Source organism: Caretta caretta, chromosome 1, assembly GCF_965140235.1.
Source record: "Caretta caretta isolate rCarCar2 chromosome 1, rCarCar1.hap1, whole genome shotgun sequence".
NCBI classification, from domain to species: Eukaryota; Metazoa; Chordata; order Testudines; family Cheloniidae; genus Caretta; species Caretta caretta.
In genome coordinates, this window is record NC_134206.1 from 118,366,259 (window position 1) to 118,380,022 (window position 13,764).

A 13,764-nucleotide genomic window follows, 5' to 3' on the forward strand; every position below is an offset into this window, starting at 1 on the left:
CAATCAAATAGAGGTAACACGGTGGTAAAAATGCTGGCAGACACTACCAACGTGGTTACATTAGAACTCCCATCATTACTACCAATGTGGGAGCTGCATCTTAGGGCAATTGGGGAAAAAAAATGTCTAGTATAGACAAGGCCTTTGACACCAAACAACTTCATACTTGATTCATTTTGTTCCTACCCTGGACAACGAAGACTCCCACGGTTTATCTAGAGTAGATGCATTGTGTATTTGATAATCTGTTCCTGTTCTAAAAGGAAAGGTAGCATGAGCTCTCTTGTTTTGTCTGTAGCTTTATAAGATAGCTCATACTCCTACTGTGTGTGTAATAATAGCAATTTGGATTATTACACTTACAGGCTTACATGGTGCTAATCTTGAGAGGCGCCGAATGATTTCAATTCACATTTCCTTCAATATGAGCAAAGGGATACTCGGCAACTTGATGAACTTGATAAAAAAAAATTGATAAGTCAAACCCGATCCTGCAAGCGTGAGAAGGCTAACTAAAGTCATTGGGGCTACTTGTGTGAGTAAGAACTACTTGACTGAGTAAGGTGTGCCAGACTGGGCTTCATATTGGCAACATATTAGAGATGCACACCAGCTAATTCAGCAATTACTATTTGAGTGTTATTGGGAGAACAGGTATCACAGCAGTTTGTGAGGGGATGTGCAGTAATGGAAACAATTAGAGGAAAACAAATCAGATAAATCTTTATATGTTAATGACTCACCCAGGTAACTCTTATCTTTTGTGTTTTTTAGCTTGTTCGCTTAGTTTTTCCAGATCTGGGGACCAGAAGGCTGGGCACAAGGGGAAGTGCCAGGTATTATTTATTTATTTCATTTACTGCTTTATTTTAAAATGTTAATTACACCCTTTTTAGGGGGGAAATAATATAAATAACTGTATCCTCAGCTCTGTTAACTTGAGACCCTGCTCTACCCTAGCTGAGGTTCTTGTTGAATGTCTGTAATCACAAGAACAGCTGTATTGTGATTGATGGCGTTACCAGTAAACTAAAGTAGGATTAATTTAATGAAAGTCACCATATCCAAGCTGTTTTTTAGCATATGAATTCAAGATAATTTTAATTTTTAAAACTTAAAAAACACTATTTAAAGTACTCTGGTGCTTTTGAAGCACCGACTTGTGTTAGGGGGGTGCAGAAGCTCATTACCCTAGTAAGGCACTCCAGAGGCATTGTGTCTGAGGGAAGCAGAGTGATTCTTGTGATCAGGTAAGCCCAAGGACTCTTATTTTGACCAGTCCTATGCAAGAGGTCCTAAAGGCAGGGAGTCTCTTCTGTCCCTGTGCACCCATTGAGTGGCCCTTCACAATCTGGCTCATAATGGAACTGTTATAAATTGTTACTGGCTCCCTGATGGATTTTCCCCTCTCCCACTCCCATACAGAATTGAGTCCCATTGACTTTTAATCCATTGATTTAATGTCCAAATTCATAACCGCTGAACAGAAGAAAAAAAATGATTTATTTTCAAGGCCTTTAGGTATGCCAATTGCATGAGAATTTTGCTTAATAAAGATGAAAGGACTGCAATTAAAATACTGATTCTGAAAGTGGCATAGTTTACTTAGATCGTCTAACAAATCTTCTGTATCAGCCTGGCCCCATCACTTTCAATTACTGTGGTGCCATTCTCACATTAGATTTTTGACTAATACACATAGCTGATGCCAGAGCAAACTAGGTCCTTTACACCAGCATAGTATCAGCACAGTGAAGCTCTGACATACACTCACATGCACAGTCTGACACATCCCCTAACCTGGGATTAGGGGTGGCTGGTACACAAACTGCCTACACTGGTTCTATACCATGCACTCAAATCGGGGCGGGGGACACCGGATAATTTCTACCACAGAATATTGAAAGAACTGGCACAGGGGATTACTAGTATTGCACCAAGGATTTTTAATAAATCTATCTATTTGGGGGTAGTACAATATGACTAGAGAATAGCTAACATCATGCCTATATTTAATAAAGGAGAAAAAATGTGATCTGGGCAATTTTAGTCTGACTTCATTGGTATGCAAGATTTTAGAACTAACTGTGAAGGGAGGAATAATGAAATTCGTAGAGGTAAATGGTAAAGGGAGTGCAATGCAACATGGGTTTACCAAAGAAAGATCATGCCAGAGTAACCTGATTTTCTTCTTTTAGAAAATAATGTTTTGGGTTTTTTTGAAGGGGGTAAGGTAAGGAAAATGCAGCAGGTCTAATATATTTGGACTTCAGTAAAGCATTTGACACAATGCCACATGGAAAATTATTAGTTAAATTAGGGATGATGTGGCTCAGTAGAAACATAGTAAGGTGGATAAGGAATTGGCTAAACTGGAGAAGGCATTGTTTTGTGCTGAAAGGTGAATTATCGGACTGAGGGAAGTTACTCATGGAGTTCCTCAAGGATCAGTCTTGGAACCAATCTTATCCAATATTTTTATTAAATATGAAAAGTAGGAGTGTGCTAGTGAAATTTGCTGATTATACTAAGTTGGGAGGCAACATCAATACACAGGAGGATTGGAACATTATACAGGAAAATCTGGATGATCTTGAAGACTCAAAAAACAGAAATGGGATGAAATTCAACAGTACCACGTGCTCGGTCATACACTTAAGGTGATCACAGGATGACAATGAGCCACTAATATCATGCAGCTGTAAAAAAGGCAAATGGCAAATGTGATCCTAGCATGGATTAGGCAAGGCATTTCCAGTAGAGATAGAGAAGTATTAATGCCATTGCACAAGGTGCTGGTAAGACCACACTTGAAATATTGTGTACAATTCTGGTCACTCATGTTCAAGAAAGATTAATTTAATCTGGAACAGGTGCAGAGAAGAGCGACTAGGATGACACGGGAATGGAGGATCTATCTTATGAGAGTAGACTGGACAAGCTCAGCTTGTTTAGCAAAAAGAAGGTTGAGGGAGGATATAATTAATTCCCATTTGTATTTATTGATAGCAAATACTAGAGAGGGTGAAAAGTTATTTATGCTAAAGGACAATGTTGGCATTAGAACAAATGGGTATAAACTGGCCATTAACAAATTCAGGCTGGAAATTAGAAGAAGGTTTCTAACCATCAGAAGGGTGAGGTTCTGGAACAGCCTCCCAGTAGGAGTTGTGGGAGCAGACCACTTAACTAGTTTTAAGAAAGAGCTGGATAAATTTATGAGTGCAGTTGCATGACAGGGTTATTTATTATGATGATGAGGGCTAGGTTCAACAGCTCTGGAGTTCACCTCTGGTTTAAGTCCTATGTTCCTACAGCTCATGCTTCAGGATTTTAGCCAGCCACCCAGCAGAGGTCAGGAAGGGAGTTCCTCCCTCCCCGCCCCTAGTATACTTGGGGGGATTTTTTTTTTTTAATCTTCTTCCACTGAAGCATCTGGATATGGGACACAATGCAGGGAGGGCCAGGGCCCTGAAGTAGCACAGAGCATTCTTTCTCTGGTGCTTGGCTGGCTGGGGCTTGCTAATATGCTCAGGGTCTAACTGATCACCATACTTGGGATCAGGAAGGAATTTCCCTCCAGGTCAGATTGACAGTCATCTTGGAGGTTTTTTGTTTTCTTCTGCAGCCTGTGGGTGAGTCACTTGCCAGGACCATCTGGGTATATCAATCATTTCCCCTGATATTGTGGGGCCTTAGGCACTGGTGCACCATGTTCTTTCCTATACTCTACTTGTGGCACATAATAGACTAGTCTCCTGTGGGTTGTAATATGTTGGTTTCGTCATGGGCGCCAGATGGACCTCCCCTTTGGGGAGGCTAGCCCCATGCCCTGCCCCTTCTGCATGAGGCCCCACCCCCCATGGCAGGAGCCCGGAGCCCCTCCACTCCTGCAGTGGGAGAAGTCCTGGGCTGGCTGGAACCTTGAGCCCCCTCCTCACCCACCACCTGAGGAGCCCAGGCCGGCCCTAATCCCAGGCCAGCCCCGGCTAGCCCAAGCAGCCTCAGTCCAGCGTCCTGTGGCAACGGCTCCAGACAGGGAAACCAGAGCCTTCCCTGGCCCATTATACCCGCTGCCCATGGGGTTTCGTTTTAGTTGTTGGGTTAGTGTGCGGTTGCTGGGTGGGTTGATGGGCTGTGCTATACAGAAGGTCAGACTAGATGATCTAGTGGTCCCTTCTGGCCTTAAAACTCTATGAGCAGGGCCGGGCCCAAGCGCCAAAAAAAAAAAAAGCCAGAGTGCAGCCAAAGCGAAAAAAAAAAAAAAGGGCCAGAGTGCCACCCCTTGAAAAGTGCCGCCCAAGCACGGGCTTGGTTTGGTGGTGCCTAGAGCCGGCCCTGTCCATGAGAGAGTAACCCTGAGGAAAGGGGAAATCTCTGCTGGCTTAGTATGGTCAGAATTGGGCCCACTAAGAATTGTTTACTGTCCAATAGGTATCAGGTAAAAAGCCAGTGGGGAAATGGCACTTCAGAAGCTGTACAGTGGCATGACAGCAGTGTGAACAGTGGTTCCACACCACCCCAGTATCAACAAGAGGTGCCAGTGCTTAGTGGGGGATTTCAAAAAACAAGAGATTTAATTCCTCAGGCAGCAACTGGACAGGTGGCATCCTTAACCGGAAGTGGTTTTAATCTTCCATGACTGGAGATGGGAGGCCAGATCCTCAGTTGGTATAAATTCATGTAACTCCACTGAAGTAGCTTCTTTGACCTCAATGAGGATCCTGCCCTAGTCTCTGTGCTTCTGCTGTATAGGTTGGCTGCACTCCCCACACTGCTCCAGGGTTGATAGTTTTTAAAAAACTAACAAACACTTTATTATTAAATTACAAAGGCTGTTTTAAAAAGTGATTGTAACGTTATTTTTTAAAAAAAAGTTTGTCAAAATGTGCTTATTCAAACATTAGACAAAATAAGATTTAAACAATTTTAAAAATAAATACAGTTTTCTACCTTTGTTTTCTTATTTCAAAAGAATTGCGAGCTGCTTGCGGAATACAGATGTGAGTTCAGAGATGACTTGGTCTTGCAAACTGTATACTTGTCAGTCCATCACATTTTGTATTTTTTTAGGTATCACTACGATGGAATACATATCAAGAAGAGCTCTTCCTTCTATGCTCATTATTGCTATCTTCTGGCTAAAAAAAAAAATCACAGGTTTGGATTTAAATGTTCTTAATTATAAAAGGTGCATTAATACAATTTTCTTTAAAATCTGCTTCATTGCCTACTGAAAATTGATAACAGAATTGCATTTTCCTATAATAATGCAATCTAATTAAATATTGTCATTAATACAAAGGCTCCAGTTTTAAAAAGTGGCAGTTGCACACCTAATTGAACACAAAATCACACTTCCATGCACTTGACATTTTCAGCAGATGGCTCTTAAGTGCAGGAAATCTATGACAAAACTAAAACAAGAGCTTAAAAATGCTGAGAAACTAAATAAGAGCAAAAATATAAGTGGTCAGCACCAGTGGTGTGAACACTTGTTTAATCATACTAGTGCATCTTGATTGCTAATCCTCACAATTTAAGCAATGTATTGGCACTTACAGTAATTGTGATTTATTGAAATGCATTCTATATGTAGTTTTGTTTTCTGTTTCTTACCATTCAAATTAATGCGGGATAGTCTTTACTTTGAAAAGGCCTACTTTTGTTTTGGTTTCCTTTGTATTACAGTTTTAGAGTTAAAAAGAGAGCCAAAAAAAGGATGCAACTGTGAGAAAATACACACAACAGAAGAGAACAAATTAAATGTGAAAAATAAAACAGTCTAAAAATATGGTACAATGTAAGACTCCTGCAGACTCTTGTCTATGGGCAAAGGGCTTGATCGTGTCCCATTGAAGTCAATGGAAGTTTTGCCGTTGACTGCAATAGGAGCAGGATCAGATCCACAGTTCTCCACCATGAGTAGTCCTGAGTACTCATAGCAGTAAGCCCTATGCCTGCTATTTCCAGGATCAGGCCAATAGTTTAAATAAGCAACTGTCGGGCTGATTCTCCACTGACTTGCACTTTCATGCCTGTGCAAAGTGGATATAAAATGCTACGAAATCAAAGTTCACTCATTAACAGTGTTTGCACCCATTTCTCATTCACTTTCTACAGGAGGAGTAGGATGTCCCAGCAGATAGGGTGCTAGGCTGTGACTAAGGAGACCTGGGTTAAATTCTCTGCTTCTCCACTGTCTTCCTGCATAACCTTGGGCAAATGGTCGTTTAGGGTACGTTTACGCTGCAAAAAAACCCCAACCCTGCAGTGTGAGTCCAGGTCAACTGACTGGGCCTTGTGCTCTGGGGCTAAAAATAGCCATGTAGATATTTGGGCTCAGGCCAGAGCCTGGACTCTGAAATCCACCGAGGGGATGGTCTCAGAGCCCAGACTCCAGCCCAAGCCCAAATGTCTGCACAGCTATATATCCCTGCAGCACAGTTTACCAAAGCTCTGAGACTCACTGCCATGGGTTTCTTTTCTTTTTCTTTGGTTGCTGTTTGCAGTACAGATGTGACTTTAGTCTCTCTGTGCCTTCATTCCCCATCTGTAAAATGGGGATAATATCACTTCCCTATCTCACGAGGTGTTGTGAGGATAAATACATTAATGACTGTGAGGCACTCAGATACTATGGTAATGGGAGCCATATAAATACTTATGATACTATATATAGGGTGACCAGAGAGCAAGTGTGAAAAATCGGGACGGGGGTGGAGGGTAATGGGCATCTCTGTAAGACAAAGACCCAAATATTGGGACAGTTCCTATAAAATCGGGACATCTGGTCACCCTAACTATAATGACTATATGAGCTGCAAGGGAATGGAAAATTAGACCCCATCACTTTGACTGTGCACCCTGTTACACCAGTTTTACAGCAGTGTAACTGCACTGAAGTCAGAGGAGTGAGGCTGGCATAAAACTGGTGGAATAGAGTGGAGGATCAGGTTCTGTAGCTGATCAACTAACAAATACTTATTCGGAGAATAAACAAATTGTTCTCAGAGAATCCCAAATTCAAATAGTATCCATAGCTACCTATAGACATGGGTTTAGAGCAGCCATCATGGGGAGCTCGCCTCCTGGTTCCTGTCTAGGAATGTGGCAAATAAGTGCATCAGTCTGCAGCACCCTTGTCCTCCTGGAAAAGAAGTAACAGTTTCTAGTCACTGTACTCCTTAGAAAGAAAAGGAGGACTTGTGGCACCTTAGAGACTAACCAATTTATTTGAGCATAAGCTTTCGTGAGCTACAGCTCACTTCATCGGATGCATTGGGATGCACTCCTTAGCTCCTTTCTGTTGAAGAAACCACATCCAACTGGCACTGCCTCTGCTGCTGGGTTCGGCTTAGCCACAGGGGGGAGCTGCTGTGCAATAGCCCAACAGCGACTGCAGCACCTGCTCCAGCAGCTTCCCTGGTTCTGGCTTCCCTGCAGTTTGTCCTTCATCCCTAAAACAAGCAGCTGAAATTGGACCAAAACACCTGCAGATCTAGGTGTTTGGCTGGAGGCTACCTGTTGGAAGTTTTGTGTCACTACACTGACTGTGGGGCCCCTCTTCCCATTTTCGTCTCCCTGCCAAGGATATCCTTAGCCCCTGAAAAACAGGTCTCTTCTTTGGTTATACCCTGGTGATCAAGAGACATTCTCCAGAGAGAGAGCGGCTATGAAAATGACAATGTAGTGACCTCTTTCCAGTTTCAAGAGAGATTTTGAGATTTGATAAATATAAATAAATAAAATAAACTCCTTTTACTGGTTATAACAGAGAAGTATAACAAAAGTGTGATCATGTTTGTCCTAATAGTATTAACTCACTTTCACAGGCCTCCCTGTTGAGTCCCGTTACTTTCTGAAATCACCATCATCTTACATATGGGGTCTAATTAAAGCTGATAAACTGGTAAAAAATTCACTTAAAAAAAATTTACATCAACATTTTCAAAAAATCCAAGAATTCCAACTAGCGTTATAGCTATTTGTAGCCCCCAAACCCTCCAAAAACCATCATGAACATTTAATCATTTTTTAAAATAATTTAAAATATTTTTTGGCAAAATATTTAAAAATATCAAAATATGAAAGACTGGAGTTGGAGATTTCCAAAATCTGGTGTGATTAATTAATAAATTAATGTCTAAGAAGATCTTAACATTTTCTTCTAAATAATGGAAATTGATCTTGAATCTGCTACGGAATCTAATCTTAATACTGTTTATGTAAAACTCTTTATATTGCTCCTCCAACTGGAAGGAGTCTGAGAGAGGCTCTTTCACCTGCCACCCTCCTCTTCCTCTTTTCCCCTCAGTCTTCCTCTGTCACTTTTCTTCCCCTCTTTCAGGCCTATGGTATTGTCCCTTCCCCACAATTTCTTTCCCGTTTCAACTGCAGTTACCCCCCAAACCCCCCAAAAACACATTAACAGGAATGAATAAATATCAGATGATCTTGTTGTTACTCATCCTCCCCTTCCTCTACCCACTTCCTTTTCTTTCTTTCCTTTTCACTTACATCTTTCTTGACCTTATTTAGATGGTAAGTGCATTAGGGTAGGAACTTCCCTCACTCTCTGTTCTGTGTGATGCCTAGCTCACTTTCGGGTACTGGGTAAATAAAGATAATATTTGCTAACAGTAGAGTCACATATATGTTAATTTTTCCAAGGCAGAGATCAGACTGTGTTTACACTTAATTATCTTTGAGCTTTCATCTGGCTGTTGAGTGGAGGGAGAGTGCTGCCATTTGTCTGTTTCTAGGCAGCAGCAGCAGCTCGCACACTCACATGTTGCCTGACTGGCCCTAATGAAGGGGGGCAGCACAAGAACAAGCACGCTGTGCCAGCCAGCCTACTGAGCGAGAGCACAGCTGAGATGTGTTGCCATAGTAGCAGCAGCACAAGATACAGCTGGCCACCTTCTCGGAGCAGGAACTGAAAATCCTTTTTTTTTTTTTTTTTTTTAAAAACCGATTTTAGAAATCTGCAAAATTAACAAAATAAATGACAGGAAATACTTCTAGTTCTAAGTTTCTTCATTTCTTCTCTCACCAACTTAAAAAGCTCTGGATTCTAGGATAGTGTTGGTGTTAAGGCATTAAACATATTATTGAACATACATAGTGTTAAGGTCGTGGACCATAATGGTCATTGATCAACAATTTCATTTTTCCAGCGGAATGGAGATTTCATGGCAGATCATAGTGGCAGAGTGGTGATCTCTCAGGTGGCTAGATCCAGTCCCATGGATGGTTTTAAATATCAGGACTGAGACCTTGAATTGGCCTCTGTTCTTAATGAGAAGCCAGTGCAAACAGCAGGGCAGTGGGATAATGTGTTTTTAGTAACTTGTGTTTTTAAGGCCTGTACTACACTGAAAAGTTGATTCAGTATAGTTACATGCGGCAGGGTATGAAAAAAGAGTCCTTTTGTCAACTTAGGGTCTGTCTATACTTAAACCACTACAGCAGTGATTCTCAACCAGGGGTACGCATGCCCCTGGGGGTACATCAACTCATCTAGATATTTGCCTAGTTTTACAAAAGGCTACATAAAAAGCACTAGCAATGTCAGTACAAACTAAAATTTCATACAATGACATTATACTGCTCTGTGAACTATGCACTGAAAATAAGTACAATATTTATATTCCAATGGATTTATTTTAGAATTATAGGGTAAAAATGAGAAAGTAAGCAATTTACCACTAATAGTGTGCTGTGACACTTTTGTATTTTTAAGTGAGGTGTAACTGGGGGGTATGCAAGACAAATTAGACTCCTGAAAGTGGTCTGGAAAGGCTGAGCACCACCCACCGCGCTACAGCGGCAAAGCTGCAGCCGCTGCTTTACTGCTTCAGTGTAGACACTACCTAGGCCTCTTGGTGTAGGTAATCCACTTCCTCAAGAGATGGTAGCTAGGTCAACAGAAGAATTACTCTGTTGACCTAATGCTGTCTACTCCAGGGGTAACGTTGGCATAGCTATGTCTCTCAGGTAGAGTTGCCAATCCAGGATTGTCCTGGAGTCTCCAGGAATTAAAGATTAATCTTTAATTAAAGATTGTCATGTGATGAAACCTCCAGGAATATGTCCAACCAAAATTGGCAACCCTACTTTAGGGGTGTGGATTTTTTATATGCCCAAGAGACTTAGATATTCTGATGTAAGTTCCCAATGTAGACCATCCCTCAGATAACTTTGTTCGGGGAGGAGTTTTCCTAACCTGACAGAAAAACCCCTTCCATCAGAGTAGGCTGCAGCTACACTACGGGGCTGTGATGGCACAACTATGATGACATACTAAATTGGTATAGTCTCTGTAGTGACTAACATGCCCTAAGTAGATAACGCTGCTGCATTTTCCCTGGTTTGAGTTATTTCAGGGTGGGTGGCTTTCTCCCTACACATAATGAGTTGCAGTAAGCAAGTCTTGAGGTCACAAATGCATGGATCACTATCATGAGGTCTGTGTCTGGTTGGACAGCCCTAATGCAGGCTTCTGGCCAGCTGTAAGTGGAAGTGTACTTTTTACACAACCGTGACTATGCTCCAAAAACACTGAGGAGTCCAAAAGGACCGAAAGCTATGAAAATTCTTCAAAATACTTCCTTCTTCCTGTCAGTATTACATAGGGTGACCAGACAGAAAGTGTGAAAAATTGGGACGGGGGTGGGGGGTAATAGGAGCCTATATAAGAAAGACCCAAAAATCAGGACTGTCCCTATAAAATCAGAACATCTGGTCACCCTCGTACTACATCTCTTTTGCCTGGTTGGCTGGCTGAAGCTGATCACAACCACAGAGAGAGCTGGGAGATGGTGTTGTTTACAGCAGATGTAAAACAGGTAGAGCTACATATTTTCTGCACATTCTTGGCATTTCAATCTATGTTGTCAAACCAGCTTCCTCGAGTTCATATAAATGTTAGTAGGATGGACTAAGGCTGAGCCTTGTGGGACACCTCTGATGCATTACAAAGTTGAAGAACCAGTTCCTACTCTGAACAATGTACAATCTAAATTGACCATAAAGGATCGGGGGGGGGGGATGGGATGTACAATCAAAGTGATCAAGATGATAAAAAGGGCCCCTTTCATTATTTACATGTTTGTAGTTCTTTTGTGTGTTTGTTTCAGTGGAGCTGTATCCACTAATGTAAAATAGTGAATTTGGCACAAGAAGTTAAAAAAACCTAATCACCTACCTTTGCATTTTAAAATGGCCTGTTTGTTGATTTTATTTGCATAATGATTTTTTAATTAAGATCTGAGAAATCAACCCATTTAGAAAATCAATTAATAAACTAAAAGTCATGGGACAAAGTGGTAAGAGGGAGAGGTTGTTTCTTAAAGTTATTATTATTACACAAACGGTTGTGTCAGTCCCAGTCTGATAACCTAGCCAGTTAGAGATCATTTTCATACTAAAGACCTAATAAGCCAACAGTTTTTAAAATTGGAGTTATGTTATGTGTATTCCACCACAGTGGGGATGGCTCCAGTTCTGAGGATGCAGCAAATTATGAGAGCAACGGCTACAGAAAAGGAACAGTGAGTATCAAATAAAGTGGATTTACTACAAAACTGAAAGATCAATAATGGTTTAATGAGCTAAAACGATCACAACATTATGTCTTAGTAAAGTGCAGCTTGCTCATAATACCCTTTAAAGTAGTATATCTCTGTGTATGGGTTCATTAGCTGGCTACTTATTTTTTTGCTTACTTACTGGTTAAATATTTTTCGTCACCTTACTGTCTGCCCAAATCATTAGGTAGGCTTAATGTGGAAGCTGTAGCTAAGAGAGCCCAGGTTTGTGTCTATCGGTGTCAGTAGGACATGGCCATCGCTGTGCAGGCCCACACTTAGACTCATTTCCACAAAATATCGGGCTGCTGAGCCTGAATCAGTACAGTTCAATGAGACTGTATTGGCATGACAAGAATTCAAGTATTGCCAAAGGATTATAAAAAAAAAAAAAACCCTCTCGACCATTAGGGTCTGATGTGAAGCTCACCTGCTAGTGCAGATGTTTCTGAAATAACACTGCTGGGAGTTGTCTTGACATTGGAGTTCTTGGTAGTCTGTCAACAGGATGTGACCAATATGAGAACCCTGATTAAACTGAGGGAAAGGAGGAGTGTGGATGTATCCCTTATTTTTGTAGAGCACTTGGATATGGCAATGAGTGTATTACAAGTGTATGCACCGATGATAGATGAAAAACGTGCAGACACAGGACAACATTATATCCAGCAACCTCACTAGCAGAGCCAGATACACTTAACATTAGTTAGAATGTCATGATTATGAAATGTGTTAGTATGTCTACACTATAGTGTAAGCCCAGGTGCAAGGTTAACCCCACTTATGTCTACACTGCAATTGAGCTAATCCAGGCTAGGGCTCTGGACCCTGCAGGCCTGGAAGGTCCAAGCTCAAGTCAAGCTGGGACCCAGGGTCAAACCTTTTGCAAGGTGAGCTGCTTCCTGGTAATGTGCAGGATGGGAGGTAAAGTTTTCTCACAGTGCGCTACAGTCCTAGGGTAGAGCAGCCACATTTGGGTCGGGGTAGTAGGGACTCTGGGATATGGTTACTTGGGTATGCACATTGCAGTGTGGATCCCAGAGTCCTAGGTTTCAGCATGGGTTAGAAAAGTCTTAACATAGAGTTTAAATACAATGTAGATGCTCAAGCCCAGGGTTCCCTAACACGGGTCAGCTGACTCAAGTCCCACTAACCCTAAATTTACATTGCAGTGTGGACATACCCATAGAGAAGGTGCATAGGATACACATATCACTAAATACGTTCTGTGAAAAAAAATGTATGTTCTTTAGGCTCTGGATTTCTAGCCTGCCCATACCTGTTCCTTTTACCTACCTTCCAGTGAATAGGTGAGGTGTCACAGTTCCAGGTTTCGCTGCCTGTAGCAATCATCTGTCTATGGATGGGAATCTGCATTCCTGGCCCTCCAGACCAGAGTTTTAGGGTTGCAGTTTCCTTACTTATCCCAGCAGTCTGAGATTAGTGCAATGCCTGCTCTGCTCTCTCCCAGGGCTCTGACAGAGTTTACCAGTGATCAGCCAACTTGCACAGAGCACAGTATATTTATTTAGAACAAAAGCATTACAGAGAAAATGTATCATAAATGAATAAACAGTCTACATGCATGCCAAGCTTACCAGGTGTCACCCATCTTCTACATGTAGACCCTTCCAGCAGGGTTTTGCCCTCTTGGTTAACATCTCATGTCTGTTCATGCAATTCTCCCCAAGAGGTGTTACTTCTGCATAGTTGTTTATGCATCGGGAGTTTGCATTGATTACCCTGTCAGCTTCTCCCCAGCTCCAAAACATGCACTGCCCTGCTCAGTCTTTATCAAGGAAGTTTATTTCCTTAACAGAAATAGCAAACAAACAGAAAACAGTCTTAACTCAATCCTTGGCCTAGGGTGACCAGATGTCCCGATTTTATACAGCCAGTCCTGATTTTTGGGTCTTTCTTATATCGGCTCCTATTACCCCCCACCACCCTCTGTCTTGATTTTTCACGCTTGCTGTCAGGTCACCCTGCCTTGGCCCCAGGTTTCAGGGCCACCCTTCCCAGGGGTCTCTGGCACTCCAGTTCCTGGCAGTTTCCCTGGCAGCTCTGCTCTCTTCTTGTAGCAACAGCCCCAGAGATGCTTCCCTTGCTCCAGGGACCCACCTCAGGAGCTAACTCCACTTCAGTGTGGGTCTCCCCTCCCCAAAGCACAACC

At 41.9% G+C, this 13,764-nt stretch overlaps 1 protein-coding gene across 2 annotated transcripts in view; it reads left to right on the forward strand.

Annotated features, from left to right (window-relative positions):
- RFX8 (regulatory factor X8) overlaps positions 1 to 13,764 on the forward strand; it is a 51,727-nt gene that overhangs the window by 7,994 nt on the left and 29,969 nt on the right. For both annotated transcript variants that reach the window (XM_048857571.2, XM_048857581.2), the window contains exons 3-5: positions 775 to 836; positions 5,074 to 5,160; positions 11,492 to 11,555. In XM_048857571.2, the coding sequence (XP_048713528.2) occupies positions 775 to 836; positions 5,074 to 5,160; positions 11,492 to 11,555 (213 nt within the window). The remainder of the gene's footprint in view (positions 1 to 774; positions 837 to 5,073; positions 5,161 to 11,491; positions 11,556 to 13,764) is intronic.